This window comes from Rhinolophus sinicus, chromosome 1 (assembly GCF_057876585.1).
Source record: "Rhinolophus sinicus isolate RSI-liver-muscle chromosome 1, RSI-T2T, whole genome shotgun sequence".
Lineage (NCBI taxonomy): Eukaryota > Metazoa > Chordata > Mammalia > Chiroptera > Rhinolophidae > Rhinolophus > Rhinolophus sinicus.
In genome coordinates this window covers 183,153,056-183,172,303 of record NC_142501.1, presented here as the reverse complement: position 1 = coordinate 183,172,303, position 19,248 = coordinate 183,153,056, and the positions used below count along the sequence as shown (strand labels likewise).

The 19,248-nt window shown below is 36.6% G+C and overlaps 1 protein-coding gene across 8 annotated transcripts in view; it reads right to left on the bottom strand.

The window, feature by feature from the left end:
* GSTCD (glutathione S-transferase C-terminal domain containing) overlaps positions 1–19,239 on the bottom strand; it is a 110,853-nt gene extending 91,614 nt beyond the window's left edge. The window contains exons 1-7 of one of the 8 annotated variants that reach the window (XM_088792314.1): positions 19,026–19,229; positions 18,577–18,690; positions 13,291–13,475; positions 10,482–10,541; positions 10,322–10,381; positions 5,513–5,953; positions 4,475–4,942 (exon numbers count right to left, since the gene is read on the bottom strand). In XM_088792314.1, coding sequence (XP_088648440.1) covers positions 4,475–4,942; positions 5,513–5,932 — 888 coding nt within the window. In that variant the 5' untranslated portion in view covers positions 5,933–5,953; positions 10,322–10,381; positions 10,482–10,541; ... (1 more) ...; positions 18,577–18,690; positions 19,026–19,229. Of the gene's footprint in view, positions 1–4,474; positions 4,943–5,512; positions 5,954–10,321; positions 10,382–10,481; positions 10,542–13,290; positions 13,476–18,576; positions 18,691–19,025 lie in introns of all 8 variants that reach the window. The other 7 variants (XM_088792316.1, XM_074322803.2, XM_074322789.2 and 4 more) reach the window with 7 other exon arrangements.
* Positions 19,240–19,248: the final 9 nt, after the last annotated feature.

The following is a 19,248-nucleotide window of genomic DNA, read 5'->3' as shown; positions in this document are numbered from 1 at the left end:
TTCAATATCACTAATCATCAAGGAAATGCAAATCCAAACCACAATGAGATTATCACCACACCTGTCAGAATGGCTATCATCAATAAATCAACAAATAAAAAGTGCTGGAGAGGATGTGGGAAAAACGGAACTCTCATATACTGGTGGTGGGATTGTGAATTAGTGAAACCTCTTTGGAAAACTGTATGGAGAGTACTCATAAAATAAAAAACTACCTTATGACCCAGCAATTCCACTTCTGGGTATTTATCCAAAGAAAACAAAAACACTAACTCAAAAAGATATATGCATCCCTATGTTCACCGCAGCATTACTAGTAATAGCCAAGAAATGCAAGCAACCTAGGTGTCCACTGATAGATGAACGGATAAAGAATGTGATACACACACACACACACACACACACACACACACACACACACGAATATTAAGCAGCAATAAAAAAGATTGAAATCTTGCCAGTGGTGACAACATGGATAGACCTATAAGGTATTATAATAAGTGAAATAAGTCAGACAGAGAAAGACAAATACCATATGATCTCACTTATATGTGCAATGTAAAAAAACAAACAAACAAAAAACTAATAAATGAATAAACAAAACAAAACAGAAACAGACTCATAAATATAGAGAACAAGCTAATGGTCACCAATGGGGAGGGGGTGGGGAAATGGGAATTAAAAAAGCTGAAATAAAATAGAAAATATGAGAGTGTACAGCATGTAATAAAGTGATTATTTTTTAAGTATATTTACATGTATGATATAAAGATGCATATTTGTATCTGTATACTCAATCACCTTGTAAAATGCATTATTTACTATGGCAGCAAAGTTTGAAAAACGCTATTTAAATGGTACTCTGGGAGTTAAAATGTTTATAATTCTCACCAAAATTCTTAATTGCCTGGAAATACACTATGTGTAAGGAAACTGAGCTTAAGCCACAATAAATTAATCAAATGAGAAGTGTTCTCATTTCCTCACCTTTTTTTTACTTCTCTTTGGTAGTGATTTATTCTTATTTGTTAGATGTATATGGTATCTTTCCTTCTTTTTGAAAATAAGTTGCAATTAAGTAACAATAATTCATATTTAAAAGAAACGGAGGAGTTTTGCTCTGCATGACAGGTCTTCCCACTTAATCAAACAAGCTAGGCTGCTCTACAATATCCAGACAGCTCAGAAGTACTAAACCATACTTGTTACACTCAAGAAGATATATTTAAGGAAGGGCTAATGAAAAATGTGTGAGATGAAAACTGAATTTGTTCCTAAAAAATGATTTTTAAAAAAGTTACATAGGCTTAAAAGAGCAAAACCATTATAAATAACAGAGTTATTTAAGAACAAGAAAATAAGAGAATTTATTCTTAAAATAATGGTAAAAATTATACTACCAAAAGCACAAAGTGAAACTTTAGTGGCTTTGTAGTTAATTGTAGCAAGGGAAGAAAAATTTGTCTGAATAAAAAGAGAAGCAAGATGCTAGATCTATCCAAAATATCTCCTCCTCTTTGAATTACTTCCCAATCACTTATTATATACAATTTTGTATTTACTTTATATAATTTGTTTTGTTATTTCTACTCTTTAAAATATGTCATAACTAACAAATGTTTTGGCGAACCGTGTAATAAGCAGGGTAAAAAATTGTAAACAACCTATCTAAATGGAAATATAAATGCAGTTCTGTTTTTCACTTACAGATTAGAACTGGTAGGTTAAAACTGAAAACTTTAGGACCTAATGCATAGGAGAAAATATGGAAAACATAAATTAACCATTAAATAAGCGGCATCCATGAATTTGCAGTATGCCAGCCAATAGTGAGATTTCCATTTCCTACCCAATTTTATGTCAATGGGGACACTTAAAGAAGTATTTAATATAGGTATTTCTGCTCAAAAATCCGTTTCTATAATGATTTTACTTTAGCAGTAACTAGGTGTTATACGTTTAAAAATCTCAATTCAAAGCATTATAAGTTAAAATGTAGAAAATTAACCATAAGTGTTCAAATTACAAAAAAAAGATGTTATTAAAATGGCAAGTTCTGTGCATTCTAGGAGTAGAATAATATTTTAAACAGTTCTGTCAAAGTGTACCTAAAACTTTCCAGAAGGGAGGGATTTGTCAGGCACCTTCCACAAAGAAGTTGTGGGCCAATCAGGGATGGCTACTGCCAACTCACATCCACTAAAGAGGAAGAGAAGCTTGGCGTTGACACAACACCTCAGCCACTCTATCTGCATCTTTGGCTTTATTCTATGTAGCAGAATTGGGTATTTTCCCTGACGCTTTTAATTTTGACCTTTGGTATTCCAAATCTTGACTTAACAAAACTGACTGCTCTTTTATATCGTTGGCCTTATTCCTGTGACTAAATATCCTGGCTCAAGGGTCAGCACTATGTTTCTGATCCTAACCTGGTAACTTGACCTTGATTCCTGATCATGAACCTGCTCCTGATTCTGGTCCTTTGGATTGCTACTCCATTACTTCCACGTGTGTTAATGCAGCCATAAAAGCTCAGCATCATAGCCACTTTCTGCACTAAAATGACTTCTTCATAACCTAAGATGACTTAAAGGAGGAAAATAAGTGTAACAGAAATAACATCAAGGCATTGGCCAAGGAAGATTAATTCCAAAAAGAAAAGGTAGCGATCCAGGAAAAATAGAAGCAAACAAAAGAAAATACTTTGAGAATTAGTTTACATATAAATGTCGAGGGAAGAATTTAATCATAGAATACATGTACTAGAAAAGGCTGAGTGTACAAGTTTTCCCTTATTTAAAATTGAGACGAAAACAAAGTTTCTCTTTGCAGTGTTAGGTAGATTTACTCAGTAGTAGTCAGTAGACGGCCTGACTGATTGGAGAGGAGGAAAAAAACCTTCCCAATTAGGAATATTTCAGCCTCAATTGATCCTAATCAGGTAAAAAGTATTTAAATTAAGGTAAAATCAAATGCCAACCAGCTAAAGACGGATGTCTGGGTAATGTTCTAAAAATACCTTTATGCAGGCGAATCCAATTTTTTTGTCTGTTTTGTTGAGTTTGAAAGCAAATACTCATCTTTTCTATCACCTTGTTTTATTTTCTTTGTAGCAATCACCATTGTTTAAATATTTACTAGTTTACTTGTTCATTTCCTTCTTTCCCTACTAGAACACTAATCCATGAGGACAGGGACCTTATTTGTCTTGTTGATCACTGTATTTCCGTGCCTTAGCTGTGCCTGGCATAGATGGTAGGCTTGCAATAAATTTCTCAAATGAATGAATTAATAGACGTGCCATTTTGATTCAATTTTTATGAAATTAGAAACAAATATAGTTATCCAAAAAGACCAACATATTTCATAATATATACCAAATGACTATTCTAATGACTGAAGTTGGTAATAGAGGAGAGACAGGCATAATTTAGAAATCATTTGACAAGAAAAAAGAAATTGATGTTTTTTTCCCCACCCAGCTCCATGGACAATATGAATACATATGGCATTTAAAATACTCATCAATATCTAAACAATTCCTGAATCTCTCTTCATATCCTTTAATTCTGAAATTATTTTGGTTTCCAATCTTGTTTTGTTCCCATGTTGAAGAAGAGCAATGTTCTTCAAGAAAATGCCAATTGATTAATACCACCTCTTAGTGAAGCTCTGGCCTCCAAATATTATATATAGATTTTCATTAGAAGTCTTTTCTCCTCTGTCGATAGAGATACCTGAAGTGTTGATGATATATAATGAGAATGAAATCTGATATCTGATTCCTTAGTAGGGGAAAGGGTGAAATGCTTCAAAGCAGGAAAAATGCAGCTCTTGAAAACCAGTTGGAAAGCTGCAGAGAACTATAGCTTCCTATGTTCACGCTGATTATTATTTTCAGCTTGTCCTTTTTTCATCCACACAGGGGAGAGGGTTGAGGGTGGGGGAATATATTCCACCCCCTACTAGGAAAGAAAAATTTATATGTAATTTTATGCAGAACAGAGAAAACTATAGATGAGCATAAAATATTTCTGATTTGATAATAACTAACACAATTAAATTAGTATTTAAGTGACTAATTATAGAATATAGCTGACGAAATTTTTTTAGTGCTTTAATGGTGGGACCCTCTACTATTAGAAGGTAATCACAATAGAAATTTGAAAATATCATAACAATCACTAACATTTTAGTACCTCAAAATTAAAGTCATAATAATTACTAACATTGAGAATTTACTATTTGCCAAACACTGTTCTCCACAATTCACACAAGTTATCATTTATTCCTGATACTGGTCCTGTTAGATAGGTACTATGGTTATCTCTATTTTACAAATAAGAAAATGGAGACAGATATTAAAATCTTGCCCAGGAGCATAATGACAGTATGAAGTGGAATCAGGATTCAAACCTAAGCAATTTCATACCCAGAAACTTATAGGAATGTATCCACTCCACATGAACCTTACCAAAAAATGATGGATACAGGGCAAGAGCACGATATCTGCCAAAGTGAAGTAAAGGCCTTCTGCAAACACGTGCTCCAGAGGTGGGAGGTCAGAAGCCTTCGCTTTTCTGATGTGAGAAGGCTCCCTGTTGGTAGTAGCTGGTTCGTCTTGTACTGTGAGTTTTGAGAATGCCACTTTCAGTTCCAGGCTCTTGGATGAGGACTCTAACCCTTCAGATGTTTCCTGACTATGGACCTCGCTCATAGCTTTTTCCTTAGCAAAGGGAGGCCCAGCTCCGGCCGCCTCTTGTTGCTTCAGCTTCTGCCGGCGGAGTTTGTCATCATTATGCACTCTAACAGGCTCACTGAGCTTTTTCTCTAGCTGTCGTATTTCTGCAGGGATGGTTGGGTGCTCGTCAGAAGATTCTTTGAGAAAATTCTCAATAGCTAAAGGGATGGTGAGTTCACATAGCCTGGTCCACTGACTAACCTACAAAACAAAGTAAGAAATGAAAGGATTCTTTACTTTCAACATAGCTTCAAGAAAAATAACTTTCTACTGGGGAAATTAAGACTGGTTTAGAAAATTTAGGTCTTGAGCAGACATATTACAGTGCTTCACAAGTGATAACATTAAACAATGTCCGTATCTAGAATACATGCCATCCTCCTGTATCCTCTTACTGAATAAATCCTTACTTCCCAAAGCCTTTAAAATACATACCCCTCCAAAAGAGCTAGGTTTACGAAGCACTGCTACTTAAGCTCCTGTTCATAGGTAAAAGTTCCCTTTAAAATACTCAATGTAATTAAAATAAAAGATTTAAAAAAGTCATTCTCTAAAAATGGTCTCCAAACCTCATAAATTAAATCTTTAAATTATTGTTCAAAACTGCTCTGAAATATTGGCATATATAATGGGCTACTTTATCTCATTGTTACTATAGGTTATTTTCAGGAAATGAAATTTCAGTTTCTAGCAGAAAGTTAAAATAAATGTTTAAGTGAATGTGCTATCACTACGAGGCTTTAAGTAACAGAAAAGAGACATTACACTTACTTCAGCACAGGCTTTCAAGCAAGTCTTTTTAAAACCCAGAAGTTCCAAAATTTCCTTCTTTGAGGGGTCTGCTTCGTATGATTTCTGGATTATGTGTCTCAGGACAACAGCAAGTCCTGCTCTACAGAAATTGTCTGGTTTTTCTCCTACTGCAGGTAAACAGCAATTCTGGATTATTGACGGAAGCTCTTTCCTTGAAATAACCTGTATTTCAACATCCGGGGACAGTACATTTTGAAGTAGTGGAATACCTGTACTTTCTCTGGTGAGGACTAAGCAAACTTTAAAGCTTTTGCAGTCACAGTAGGATAACAAAAATAAAGTTACAGATGTATGAAGTGGAAAGATGCAGCCTTCTATTTGGTGAGAGAAGTCCAGATATAGACACTCTTCTGTAAGACTTTTCTTAATGCCTTTCATTTTCTTTTTTCATTGGGTTACCTGAAGCATAAATGAAAGTGGTTATAGGTCTTAGACTAGTATAATTTAGAAGCTAAACTAAAACATGAATATTTTTAAAGCCTGTTCTGAAACAAATCAGCAAATATTTGTGATAGATACAATTCTACAAGAATTTGTTCCGGAGCTGAATAAATGGCTTCCAAAGGAAAGATTTCCACCCTGTGTAATTAACTAATTCTAGGGGTAATTTTACACTCAATTCCTTTTAAATGAGCAAACTCGGGTGCTTTGCAACAGAACCCTCCCAATCAAGTACTTTGAGGTCTTGCTACAGGTAAGAACAAGAAATAAATAGAATGGAAAGTAAGAAATGACCAAGAATACTGAGAGTTGTCTGGGGATAACAGCCCTGAGAAGCTTTGACAATGCTGGTCCTCCCACACGTTTTCTGTTTTATGACCCTATAATTTAATAATCGGGAGGGGGGGATATATTTACTGCCTCATGAGAAATATATTCTCATAAAGTAAGTGGGTTTTAATATGTAATAAACTATTAATTGCATGCTGAATCACAATATAAAAATAATTGAATTTCCCTATAACTTACATATTGATAGTTGAGATATCTCAAAATTAACATGTCCAAAATCAAGTTCTTTATTCTTCCCTGACCCCCAATACTTCACCTCATGTATCTTTCCCATCTCAATTAATAGACCACCATCCTTCTAGCTGCAAAGGCCAAAAACCTGGTGAATCAGTGTTAATTATTCTTTGCTGTCACATCTCCATAACCAGTCCATTAAAAATGTTGGCTCCACCTACATTTCAAACCGTCCTCATTGCTTCCACTGTGATCGAAGGCACCTTCACCCCTCTCCTTCTAAATTATAGCATTTGCCTCCTAACTCTGCTGCCCATCCTACCTCCCCATCTAGTCTATTCTCAACATAACAGCCAAAATGATCCTGTCAAACATGAAGATTATATCACTACTCCGCTCAAACCTTCTGATGTCTTCACATCCTACTCAGAGAAAAGGCCAAGTGACTACAATGGCTTACAAATGTCTCTTTGACCTAATCCTCTCTTTGCCTCTGAGTTCATCTCTTTGACTCTTTATCACTCACACTGCTCCAGCCAAAGTGGCTTGCTATTCCTCTAAGATACTAGGTACTTTCCCACCTCAGTGCCTTTGCACTTGACATTTCCAGTGCCTGGAACATTCCCTCATCTCCTTCAGGTATTTTCTCAAATATCAACTTCTTACTGAGATCATCCCTGGCTACTATATTTAAATCACGAACACCAACCCCCACCCTCCCTGAAAAACAACTTTCTATGCCTTTCTGTGCTTTTCTCCATATCACTTATCACTATTATAACGTACTATATATTTGTTTTTCCTGTCCAAACTAAAATGTTCCATGAATAGACATTTTTTGTTCATTGCTCTGCCTAAAACAGAGGGTACTATATATATGAAATCAAGAAGTATTTATTGAATGAATGCATGGATGAATATACACACTGGTTATTTTAAAGATGCAAACATACACAGTTTTATGGTCAAAGTATTGATGGGTATTTTCCAGTCATAGTCCTTAAGGCTTTTGTTAATTATCACAACTTTTTAATTTATTTATACATATTCTGGGTCTAAAATTCCCCATGTCCTAATCCATAAATCACAATTCCAAAACTGACACTAGATGGCACCCCTTAAAAGCATTTACCGTGGAAGCATGTAGTAACAGGATGGTATTATCAGAGGAAAAGTTATTTTGAAAGCCTTTAAAAAATACACATGCAACTCTTTCTTTTAAGTGTGTTTGAAATATTAGTGCACCCTGAATTTTCGGAAACTATCAACATACTAAATTTCTTTTAATATTTTAAATTCCTTAGATTTTTTTTTTTTTTTTTTTTTTTAATCAAAGGCAAAATAGTCAAACACTCTTTAAGCTTTTTGGTACTCAGCTTTTTCTTATTAAAGGGACAATAATAATCCATTATAACAAAGGGATATAGTTAGTAAGCTACTGTCTTAAGAAACTTCTTGATAATGAAATAATCACTACTGTTTTATTTTATGTATCTTTTATTAAAACATAACAGATCTGCACCATGGTTTGTTACTTCTTTAAAAGATTATTTAGGGGAAAATTATTTCATATAATTTAAAAGCAACAACTTTTTAATTCATGAAACCATTTTCTCCCTGAGCTTAATTACTTTTTTGTTTTTCTGTTTTCTTTTTCTTTTTTTAACCTAGACCTAATTTTAAAGCAAAACATTAAAGGGTGTTTATAAAGCCTGCAAGCAAAATAAATCAATATTTCCTAGGAAATTGATAGTCTCTTTAAGGAGTGTGCTCCTGTAAATCAATTGCTGATTAATTTACCAGTCCTCTTAACTACCTCTTCTGACAGTGAGATATTATAAAGATCCCTAAGTGCTTCAACCAGATTTGAAAGAAAAAATGACCGATTTCATTTGCCCAGCAATCTAAGAAACAGTAATTATGAGACTAGTCCTAACACTTAAAAACAAGAAACAAACAAACAAAAAAAACCTGAAAACAATTTCATGCTATATTACTGCTTTTGATTTAGGATATGTGGATTTTTTTTTTTAATTAGGGCACATGTATATTTGCCACTTTCAAAGGCACATAAGAACCTTGAGAATAGGCTTTTACATATTCTATAAACTATTCTCTCTGTGAGCATTTAATAAATGCTAAATGTCAGTGAGATAGAATAGCAATAACCTGCCCATGGAGATATCTAAAAATTAATGAGATGCCTGAGAGAAAATGCAAAGAACTGTTGGTTCTTAACATAATTTATTTTTTCCAATATAGATGTTGATTTTGTTTTTCCTGGGAGATTAAAAATGTTACTTAATGATCTTGGAGTTAAAAAAAAAATATATTCTCCCTGGGCAGTTTCTCCCTATTAAGTACTAATGTAATTTCCAAAATAAATATTAAGTATTTGCAAACTTGTACAAATTTGATATCTGTTTTTGGCTTGTACTGTGTCTTTAATTTCTCAAGAGTACAGCACAGTTTTTGCTTAAAGTTTGCAAACACCATAGGCAAAAGAAACCCCTCTTCTTCTTCTCCATTTCTACCTAGAGAATTCCTTAGTTCACTAATTTTATGTCATAAGCTTTAAAAAGATAGGTCCTATAAATCATCTTCTGCCATCCCCAGGGATTCTGGGACACAGCCCTCGTTACTCCATGTTGCATTGCTGCCAAGCACAGAAGTAGTGTCATTTGCTCTTTCTCAGCTTTGGCAGGTGCCACCTTGCAACTATTCCTGAAATGAAGTGAGAAAGCAGCAGACAAAACCACAAACTTTAGGAGCTGAACAGAGCTAACGGAGTACACCTCTCTTTCCTAGACATGCCAGTTTACGTGAGAATGTTGCAGAGAGAATAAGTAGGTAAAAAGAAAATATTTAAATCTTGATTTCATTACTTGGGAATCTTCAAAGATATTTTAAATTGAAATTATCAGAGGTTTAGTATTTTAGGCATTTAGACTTTTTTGTATTCTCATTCTAATTAATATATCTAGGTGTTGATACATTGAAATATTTCACACATGAAAAAGGAAGAGAATTTTATAGGCATTTTCTTATCTAAAACCACTTTACTACTTCACTCCATATGCATATGTATGTGAGAGACAAAGGAAAAAAAATACAATAAACATATTGAAAATAAGCATACTTCTCCAGAAGCTGACAAAAAATTTTTTGAAAGTTTTATGCTCAAAATTCAAGTCTGGGTCTATGGCAACTAAGTTTACATAATAAATAGATAAGGCATATATTATATAATAAAGAACAAAAAGTACATTACTGCAACAAAATATTGACTAGTTGATTTGCTTTTTTCAAATAAATTATCACGGCCTGGAATTAACAGTTTAATAAATGTTAAATAAATAAACAAAAAATACAATCCTAAACAATATGTACACTTTATTGTCTACCTACTATGTGCTAAGCACAGAGAATTTTAGACAATGCTTCTACTCCTCACAATCTTAAAAGTACAATTTACTTCTACTACATGGATGAGAACTGTACATCAATTCAAAAGTATTAATTGAATCTATAAAGGGATCTTATTTGAAAACATTCAGGAAATGGTATTTTTCTAATATACACAGCATTATTTTATAAACCTAGAATTTCATAAATTGAAGCATATTGCAATTCTATTTCAGTAATAATTTCAGTTTCCTATAAGCAAAAGTGCATTTTAACTCCCTATTTGTTTAATTTGTACGCAGAACATATCATACAAAAAAAACTCAGAGGAAGGAGGAGTAAAAATTGGTGGAAGAAATATCAATAACTTAAGATATGAAGATGATACCAACTTACTGCAGAAAGAAGCCATGCTTTGAAACAATTTCTGATGAACATAAAGGTGCCAAAGCAGGACTGCATTTGAACATCAAGAAGAGAAAAATCATGACTACAGATGAAATATACAACTTTAACAAGCACAATGAAGACTCAAATTTTTAAAGATTTTGCTTACCTTGGTTCAGTCATCAATTCAACTGAAGACTGCAGCCAAGAAGTCAAGAAGAGGACGGATCTGATCAAGATGGCACAGTAGGTAAATACTATGCTTACCTCCTCTTACAAACACATTAAAATTACAACTAAGCTACAGAACAACCATCATTGGGAATCCCCCAAAGTTTAGCTGAACACAAGTTCTACAGCTAAGGACATACAGAAGAAGCCACCCCAAGACTGGTAGGAAGGGCAGAGACATGAAGTGGGTTGGTCCCACAACCACGTATGACAATTAAAAATTGGGAAGGATATCTCAGCTGTGGAGGTCCCCCCAGGAGGAGTGAGGGGTCTCAGCTCCAAATCATGTTCCCCAGCCCAAGATGTCAGTGCCAGGGAGAGAAATCCCTATAACTTCTGGCTGGGAAAACCAGTGGAGATTGTGGCTGAGTGAGACAGAAGGCAGCTGCAGTTCTAAGCGCTCCTCTTAAAAGCCCATGCATGGCCTTACTCATTGACAGACTCACTCGCTCTGAGCTCTAGCACTGGAGCAGCAGTTCAAAAGGCTCTTGAGGCACACTGGGAAGAACTGAATTGTCTACCTTCAGGGCGAGGACTAAAGGGGCAGCTTTCTCCTGGACAGAGGAATTGGCAGAGCCATTGTTTCTTTGTTGAGTCCTCCCCAGCATGCAGACGCAGGCGAGTACCATGTCTGAGTCTCTATCAACCTGGCTATAATCTTTCATATGCCCCACACTGGTGATTCCCTGAGACCAGGCCTCACCCAACTTTCAGGACAACCCAAGCTACTTCCAGTCGCTTTTCCATATAAACAGCTGGACTTGGCTCATGCTGCAGACATTCGTAAAATTTCTCAAATGTTCACAAAACCCAAACAAGCAGTCTCTGGCTTCAGAGTGTCCTCTACCTTTGGCTGAGCAGCCCTAGCAACAGCCAGCCATGGTTTGTGGCTTGGCCTCTCAAGGCACCTCCAATTCCATTGCGGTAGTGGCTATCTGTGGATTGCTTTATGGCTCATGCCAGATGGCCCTGGACAAGACACAGGCTGCAACTGAAATTGGCCTGTGCCACCACAGGGTTCCTCACAGGAGGCCCCAGGGCTGGCACACCCCGTGGCCAGCTTCAGACCCAGCCAGAGCATCATCTGGTCACCTCTGGCGAAGACATACCAAAGGGCACAGTGGGATGCACCAGAGCCCTGCTAAAGCAAATATTACTCTGTAGGCTCAGGCCCTGCACAACAGCTCATCCACTGTAGTCAGGGCCAGTCCTATTAACCAATCAGCCCAAGGATCAATCCCTCCCACTGATGTGCAAACAGCAACCAAGACTCAACTATAACAAGAGGGCACACACAACCCACACAAGGGACACGACTGGAGCACCCGGCTCTTGTGACCAGGAATACTGTACCACTGAGATCCAGAAAAAAACCTACTATATATAAGGCCTCTCCACTAATACTGGGAGACATAGCAGCCCTACCTAATACATAGAAACAAACACAGGGAGGCAACCAAAATGGGGAGAAAAGGAAACATGTCCCAAATGAAGGAAGAGAACAAAGCTCCAGAAAAAGAATTAAACAAAATGAAGGCAAGCAATCTACCAGATGCAGAGTTCAAAACACTGGTTATAAGGATGCTCAGTGAACTCATGGAGAAGTTAAACAAAGACACAGGAAACATAAAAATGAAGAAGGAAAACATAAAAAGAACCAGTCAGAAATAAAGAGTATAATTGAAATGAAGAATACATTAGAGGGAATCAACAGTACATTAGATGAAGAAGAGGATCAAAACAGTGATTTAGAAGATAAGGTAGCAGAAAACATCCAAACAGAACAGCAAAAAGAATCAAAAAAGAAAAAAAAAACAGAATAGTTTAAGGGACCTCTGGGAGAACATGAAGCATACCTACATTCGCATCATAGGGGTACCAGAAGGAGAAGAGAGAGAGAGAAAGGACTTGAAAACCTATTTGAAGAAATAATGACTGAAAATGTCCCTAATTTGCTGAAGGAAATAGATACACAAGCCCAGGAAGCGCAGAGTCCCAAACAAGATGAACCCAAAGAGTCCCACACCAAGACACATCATAATTAAAATGCCAAAGGTTAAACACCAAGAGAGAATCTTAAAAGCAGCAAGAGAAAAGTTATCTAAAAGGGAGCTCCCATAAGACTATCAGATGGTTTCTTAACAGAAACTTTGAAGGCCAGAAGGGATTGGCAGGAAATAGTCAAACTGATGAAAAGAAAGGACCTACAACCAATATTACTCTACTCAACAAAGCTATCATTTAGAATCAAAGGACAGATAAAGAGCTTCCCAGACAAGAAAAAGCTAAAGAAGTTTATCACCACCAAATTTGTATTACAAGGACTCATAGAGGAACTTCTTTAAGATGAAAAAAATAAAAATAAAAAAGATAAAAAATATAAATACTACAATGGCAATAACTACATATCTATCAACAATTACTTTCAATGTAAATGGATTAAATGATCCAATAAAAAGATAGTGTGGCTGAATGGATAAGAAAACAAGACTTTACATATGCTTCCTACAAGAGAATCACTTCAGATAGAAAGACACACAAGGATTGAAAGTAATGGGGTGGGAAAAAGATATTTCATGAAAATGGAAATGAAAAGAAAAAAAAGAAGAAGAAGCAGAAGCAGAAGAAGCTGGGATGGCAATGCTTATACCTGACAAAATAGACTTTAAAACAAAGGCTATAACACGAGACAAAGGACTCAGTAATACCACTTCAGGGTATTTATCTGAAGAAACCCAAAACGCTACCTCAAGGGGACAAGTGCATCCATATGTTCACTGCAGCATTGTTTACAATGGCCAAGATGTGGAGGCCTCCTGGTTGTCCATCAATGGTAGAATGGATAAAGAAGAGGTGGTACATATACACATTGGAATATTGCTCGGCCAGGGAAGGGAATGGATTCTTGCCATCTGCAGAAGCATAGATAGACCTGAATATCAGACAGAGAAAAACAGATGCAATGGGATTTCTTGTGTAGAATTATATATATTGTGCCTAAAGAACAAAATAAATAAATAAAAGAGAAACAAACTCACAGATGCAGAGAACATTTTAATAGTTGCCAGATGGGAGGGGGGATGAGGGTAGGTGAAAAAGGGGAAGGGATTAAAAAGTAGAAATTTGTTGTTATACAGTAGTCACAGGGATGTAGGGTATAGCATAAGAATACAGTCAATAATATTGTAATAACTATGTACGGTGTCCTATGGGTACTAGATTTTTGGAGTTGATAGATGGAAGGGGACGGGGAGAAAGGTGAAAAAGAGGGAAGGCATTAAGAAGCACAAATTGGTAGTTACAAAACAGTCATGGGGATGTACAGCACAGGGAATATAGTCAATAATATGGTAATAACTATGTATAGTGCCAGGTGGGTACTAGACTAGGCAGGGAGATCACTTCGTAAATTATGCAAATGTCTAACCATTATGCTGTGCTCCTGAAATTAATAAAAAATAATATTTAACATCAACTATAATTGAAAAATTTAAAAAGGGGAGTGGGGAAAGGTGAAGGGAAATAAGAGGTTCAAATTTCCAGGTATAAAACAAATAAGTCATGGGAATGTAATGTACAGCATAGGGAATATAGTCAATAATATTTTGACAGTGTGATACAATGTCATATGGCTGCTGGATTTTGGTGGTCAGTGCTTTAGGTATATAAATGTCGAATAACTATTGTGTATCCTTAAAACTAAGATAATATTGTAGGTTAGCTATATTTTAATACAAATCTTAAAAAATAAAAGAAAAAAAAGTCAAGAGAAGGCTGAGACTTGGAAAGACAGCAATGGAAGAATTAGAAAAGATCACGAAGAGCAAAGATGAGTCAATAGAGACCAAGACTAAGTAAGATCACCCATATCCTGTTATTCTCAATTACAATGTACAGATGTGAAAGTTGGACAGTAAAGAAGGCAGATGGGGGCGGGGGGAGGATTCATAGGAAATATGGTGTTGGAGGAGAGCTCCAGAGATACCCAGGACTGCCAGGGAGATGAACAGGTGGGTCCTTGAGCAAATTAAGCTTGAAACATCTCTGGAGGTAAAAATGGTAAAACTGAAGCTGCCCTGCATTAGACACAGAGTTCTTTGGAAAAGACAATAACACTCGGGAAAATAGAAGGCAGCAGGAAAAGAGGAAGACCAAATATAATAGGGATTGACTCTATAAAAGAAGCCATCAGCCTGAGTCTCCAGGAGCTGAGCAGGGCTGTTGGACAGGACATTGTGGATGTCACTCATTCATAGGGTCACCAGGAGGCAGAGCTGACTCAATGGCACATAACACACACTTTCACCAAAGTGAAAATCATCAGAAATTATGGTCTTCTAAGCAATTATGCTGGTCCTAGTAATCCTTGATAAAAAACCTCTGTTCTAAAGGCAGGGTTATTTGACCATCTCAGCACTGGATGAAGTGCTTTGAGAGTTCCTTCCTGTTTTCCATTATTGGATCCTCCTCAGACCTCTTAGTGACCCTTGGCTCACACTGTTTTACCCTATTCTCCATCTACATTCACTCCTTTGAGCACTGGCTTTCAAACTTTTGATCATGCCACAAAATAAAAAATGTTTTATAATGCAACTCATTATACATTGAATAAAACAAAAATGAAAGATTAAAAAAAAAACACTGCATGGGATATATCCAATATTGTTCACTTGTTGCTTCTTCTTTCTTCTTGTTTTTAATGCTGGTTAATACTAAGTTGATTTCATGACCCAACAACTCAACAATACAATAGCTCTGTTCTAAGTGATCTCTAGTGCCATAGGTTTAAACATCATCTATGATTTTTACATTTATCTCTTCCACGTCCTTTCCCCAGAACTTCTGAATTCTGTATCGTACTTGACATCTCAATGTGGACATTTTTCTAAACCCGTTCCTCTTCCTTTTAGTCCCCTTTTTGGCAAAACGGCAACACCACACGTTCAGATGCTCAGGCCTGTAACTCCAAACTCTTTTCTTCTCTCTCATAACCTATTTCTGACTTTGAAATATATGCTAAATCCAACATCTTAGCATCTCTATGACTATCACCTTCACCTTAACCTAAGTCATCATCAGCTCTTACAAAGACCACTGCAAAAGCCTATTAACTATTTTCCTCCACTCTTCACACAACAGTCAATGCTTCAACAATAGGCAGGGTGATCCTTTAAAAACATAAATCAGATCTTACCCCCTGTTCACAACCATCCAATGGCTCCCCAGCACACATACCATAGGAGAAAATCAAAATTTCCTATTATGGCCTATGAGATGTAACGTGACCCCAGCGGTCTTCTTTTCTGACCTCATCTCCTACCCCTCCTGCGTCTTGCTCACTCCTCTCCAGCCAGTTCTTTTGCTGTTCTTGGAAGATGCCAGGGATGCTTCCACTTGAGAATTTTTATACTTGCTGTCCCCTCTGCATAGAATGTTCTTCTTCAAGATAGTCACATGATTTGCTCCTTCACTTCATTGAGGTCTCTGAATATTAACTCAGAGCAGCCTCTCCTGACAACCTGAATTGAAAAAGCACTCCCATCACTCACTAGCCCCTTATCCTGCTTCTTTTACTTTTTGGCACTTATTACCTGACATTACATCCCCAATGAATAAATGACTGAATGTACATAAATGAATATCAGTAATCACTGTAATGAGAGTACCATTGAGAACTATAGTCTTGGTACAACATGAACCCCAATCTTCTTGAAACCATTCTTTCTCTTCTAGATGAATAAATCTATTTTAAGAGCCATCTATGTATAAATTAACATGAAGAAACAAGATCACTTCTGTGAGCTGAATTGGAAAAAGAATAAATAGAATCCCATCGAAACAGGTAAAACAAGCATAGATGTTTTTATGTATATTGATATTCATGCAAGAGAACTAGGAATCTAACTAGATTCTGTATACTTACTGAGCAAGTAGAATATTAATATACCAAGAATTATAAAGTAGCGAATAAGAGCCTAGACTCTGGAGCTAACTAACCACGTTCAAATCCTGGTCCTGAGATTTAGTAGCAATATAAAACTTTTCTGTGCCTTAGTTTCCCATGTATAAAATGGGGACAATTATAACAGTATTTACCATGTAGTGTGCTGTAAGAACAGAACAATGCCTATTACATTCATAAGCCCCTAAATGAATATTTGCTATTATAATTATTCATTTATAATGTACCCCAAAATTCCTTATCCATTGGCACTCTTAAAATGCACAATTTTTGATGGGCAAGCCCCAAATTATGCTTTATATTGCCAAACTTCTTTTCTGGAAAGGTAACGAGTTCATGTGGAATTGAAAAGATATTCCCCACAAACACTGAAAAAAAATCTGTTACTGAGGCTGAAATCCAAGGAGACACAAAATGGTAGAAATAAATGTGAAACCTTAACCTCGCATGCATATCAACTGCTTATATTGTACAAAATAAATAGCTGAACAGTTTACAGGTAGGGAAAAATTATAAACTCTTATTTTTCTTAGAGATTAGAACTTAAATTTAAACCCATTTAAGTTCCCTACTATATCAAATGCTCAACATTATGGATATTAGAACTTAGCTTGTGTTTTATACATTTCACAAAATAACACTATTTGGTTGCAAATCTCACCCTATTTTCTTACAATAAAGATTAAAAAAAAAAAAAAAAAGACACAAAAAGCCCTGCCCCTACAGAGTTAGACAGTGGCTACTTTAATACTGACAGTTAACAAAGCAAAGAGAAAAAGAACTGAGTTATTTCTGTGCTCATTACACTACTATAATTAAAATTAGCTGTTTTCTTATCTGGGCAAGTAGTGGAAAAAATGCTTAAAAGCAAAAAGCTTACTGTAACCTTAGCCGTAAGAGAAGTGTCTCATCTTCTCTCTGGAGAATCAGGGACTCATCTGTTGCCCTAGAATCATAATGCTTGTAGCTAAGCCTGACCTCATAATTAATAGGGATTCACAAAAAGAAGTGCTAACATGTTAGAAACATCAGCAAGCCTGAAATAAAATTACTGAATCCCCACAGCAAACAATACCTGCACTTGTTATGATGTTAAGTGGTTTAAATCATTGCATTCCACGTACTAATTATAACAAAATTCAGTAGGCTACTTTGAATACTTGAAGATAAAAACAACATACACTAAAGAACTGTGTATAACACAGATATTTTAGTTGACTGGCCTCAGAATTTAAGTTTCAAGATCTGCTAAATTGCTGCTGTTTGAAAGGCCAAGCAGATACTCAGTATTTATTATTTCAAATTACAGGTGATACAAAAGCTACAAAGTAAACACAGGTTTAAAAAAAAACTTGCTAGGCCCACTACAGAAGTTTGAGCTTTGTTTAAAGGAGGGAAACAAGTAGTAAAAGTGTAAAAAGAATAACAAGAGAATTGCTAAAAAGGTTCTCAAATCTCACTGATTTTTTTCACAAACTTATTTTTTAAGTGAGACCTATTAAAATGATGCCTTCAGGTATAACTCAAACACAATTTCAAATGATGAGTACGCTTAAGGCAATCCTCAGTAGTGTATATTCCCCACCAAGAAGTTAAAAAAAAAACTCGCATAGTTTAATGTTTTGATTTATTAAATATGACAGAAAATCACTCCGTTGTATTTATAACAATTTATTTTTACAATATTTAAATGATCATGTTTACATGTTTAAAATGGTCTAGTTCTTGCCAGCTTTTGCATTTTCTCCTTTAAATACTTTCTATAGATAAGCTCACAAAAGTAGTACTCTACCTTCTTTATCAATAATTTAGCACAAGATGTATTATTATTAACTGATGGCATTTCCTTGACATTCAAGAACTTACAACAGGGAATGGGATCTTGGCATTAAGAGATCCTGGCATTAAGAATAAAAGAGGGGAAAAAAAAAGGCATCTAATCCCAAAACCAGGTATTGAGCTGGGATGGAAAGTACGTGTATTAGTAAACGTTTTTGAAGCCAAAGCAATTCTGATGCCAAGTTAAACTCAAACTTTCTACAGAAGTTGAAAACCGAAGTGAAACACTCACTGATGGTGCGACAGAAGCAAATAGCCCAAACTGAAGCAAGTCCTTTGGAGCAACTGTTAAAACTGTATGCACATAGAACTGCTTTCTCCAATCAGGAAGGGCTGAAATGGAAAACTAAGTGCCATAAAGAAAAAAAAGTTAAAGCGTGATCCAAGCGTATTAGCAACAAACGGCAAACGACCCCCCACTGACTCCTACAACTAAAAGCTGCTCCACTGCCCCCATCAGCAGAGGAAGCCACTGGGGATTGGCCCTGGGAAACGAAGGGGCCCCGGGCCCCTACCTGCACCCTCAGAAGCTGTGGCCAAAGAGGGGCGGGAGAGAGATCAGGACCCTAATTCCACGTCTCTGCCCTCCCCTGCGTCGTCAGTCCAGTCTCCCCTGGATGCAAAGAGTAGCCTCGGGGGTTGCGGGGACTGTGGGGCCAGCGGCCCGAGCGCCCTCTTTACCTGGTCGCAGAGACGCGGCCAAGCAGGGAGGGTGAGGGTGCGTGTGCGCATCGGCGACACGGGCCGCCCGCGCCTTCCCGTCCCGCTAGAGCCCGGATTCCGAGGCCGCTTCTGGAGTCTTCGCCAGCGGACAACTGGCTACCAGACTGGGAGAGAAACAACAGACAACTCGTCCGAGAAAGAGCCCCGCCGGCCGTCATTCATAATCCGGCGGACCGGAAGG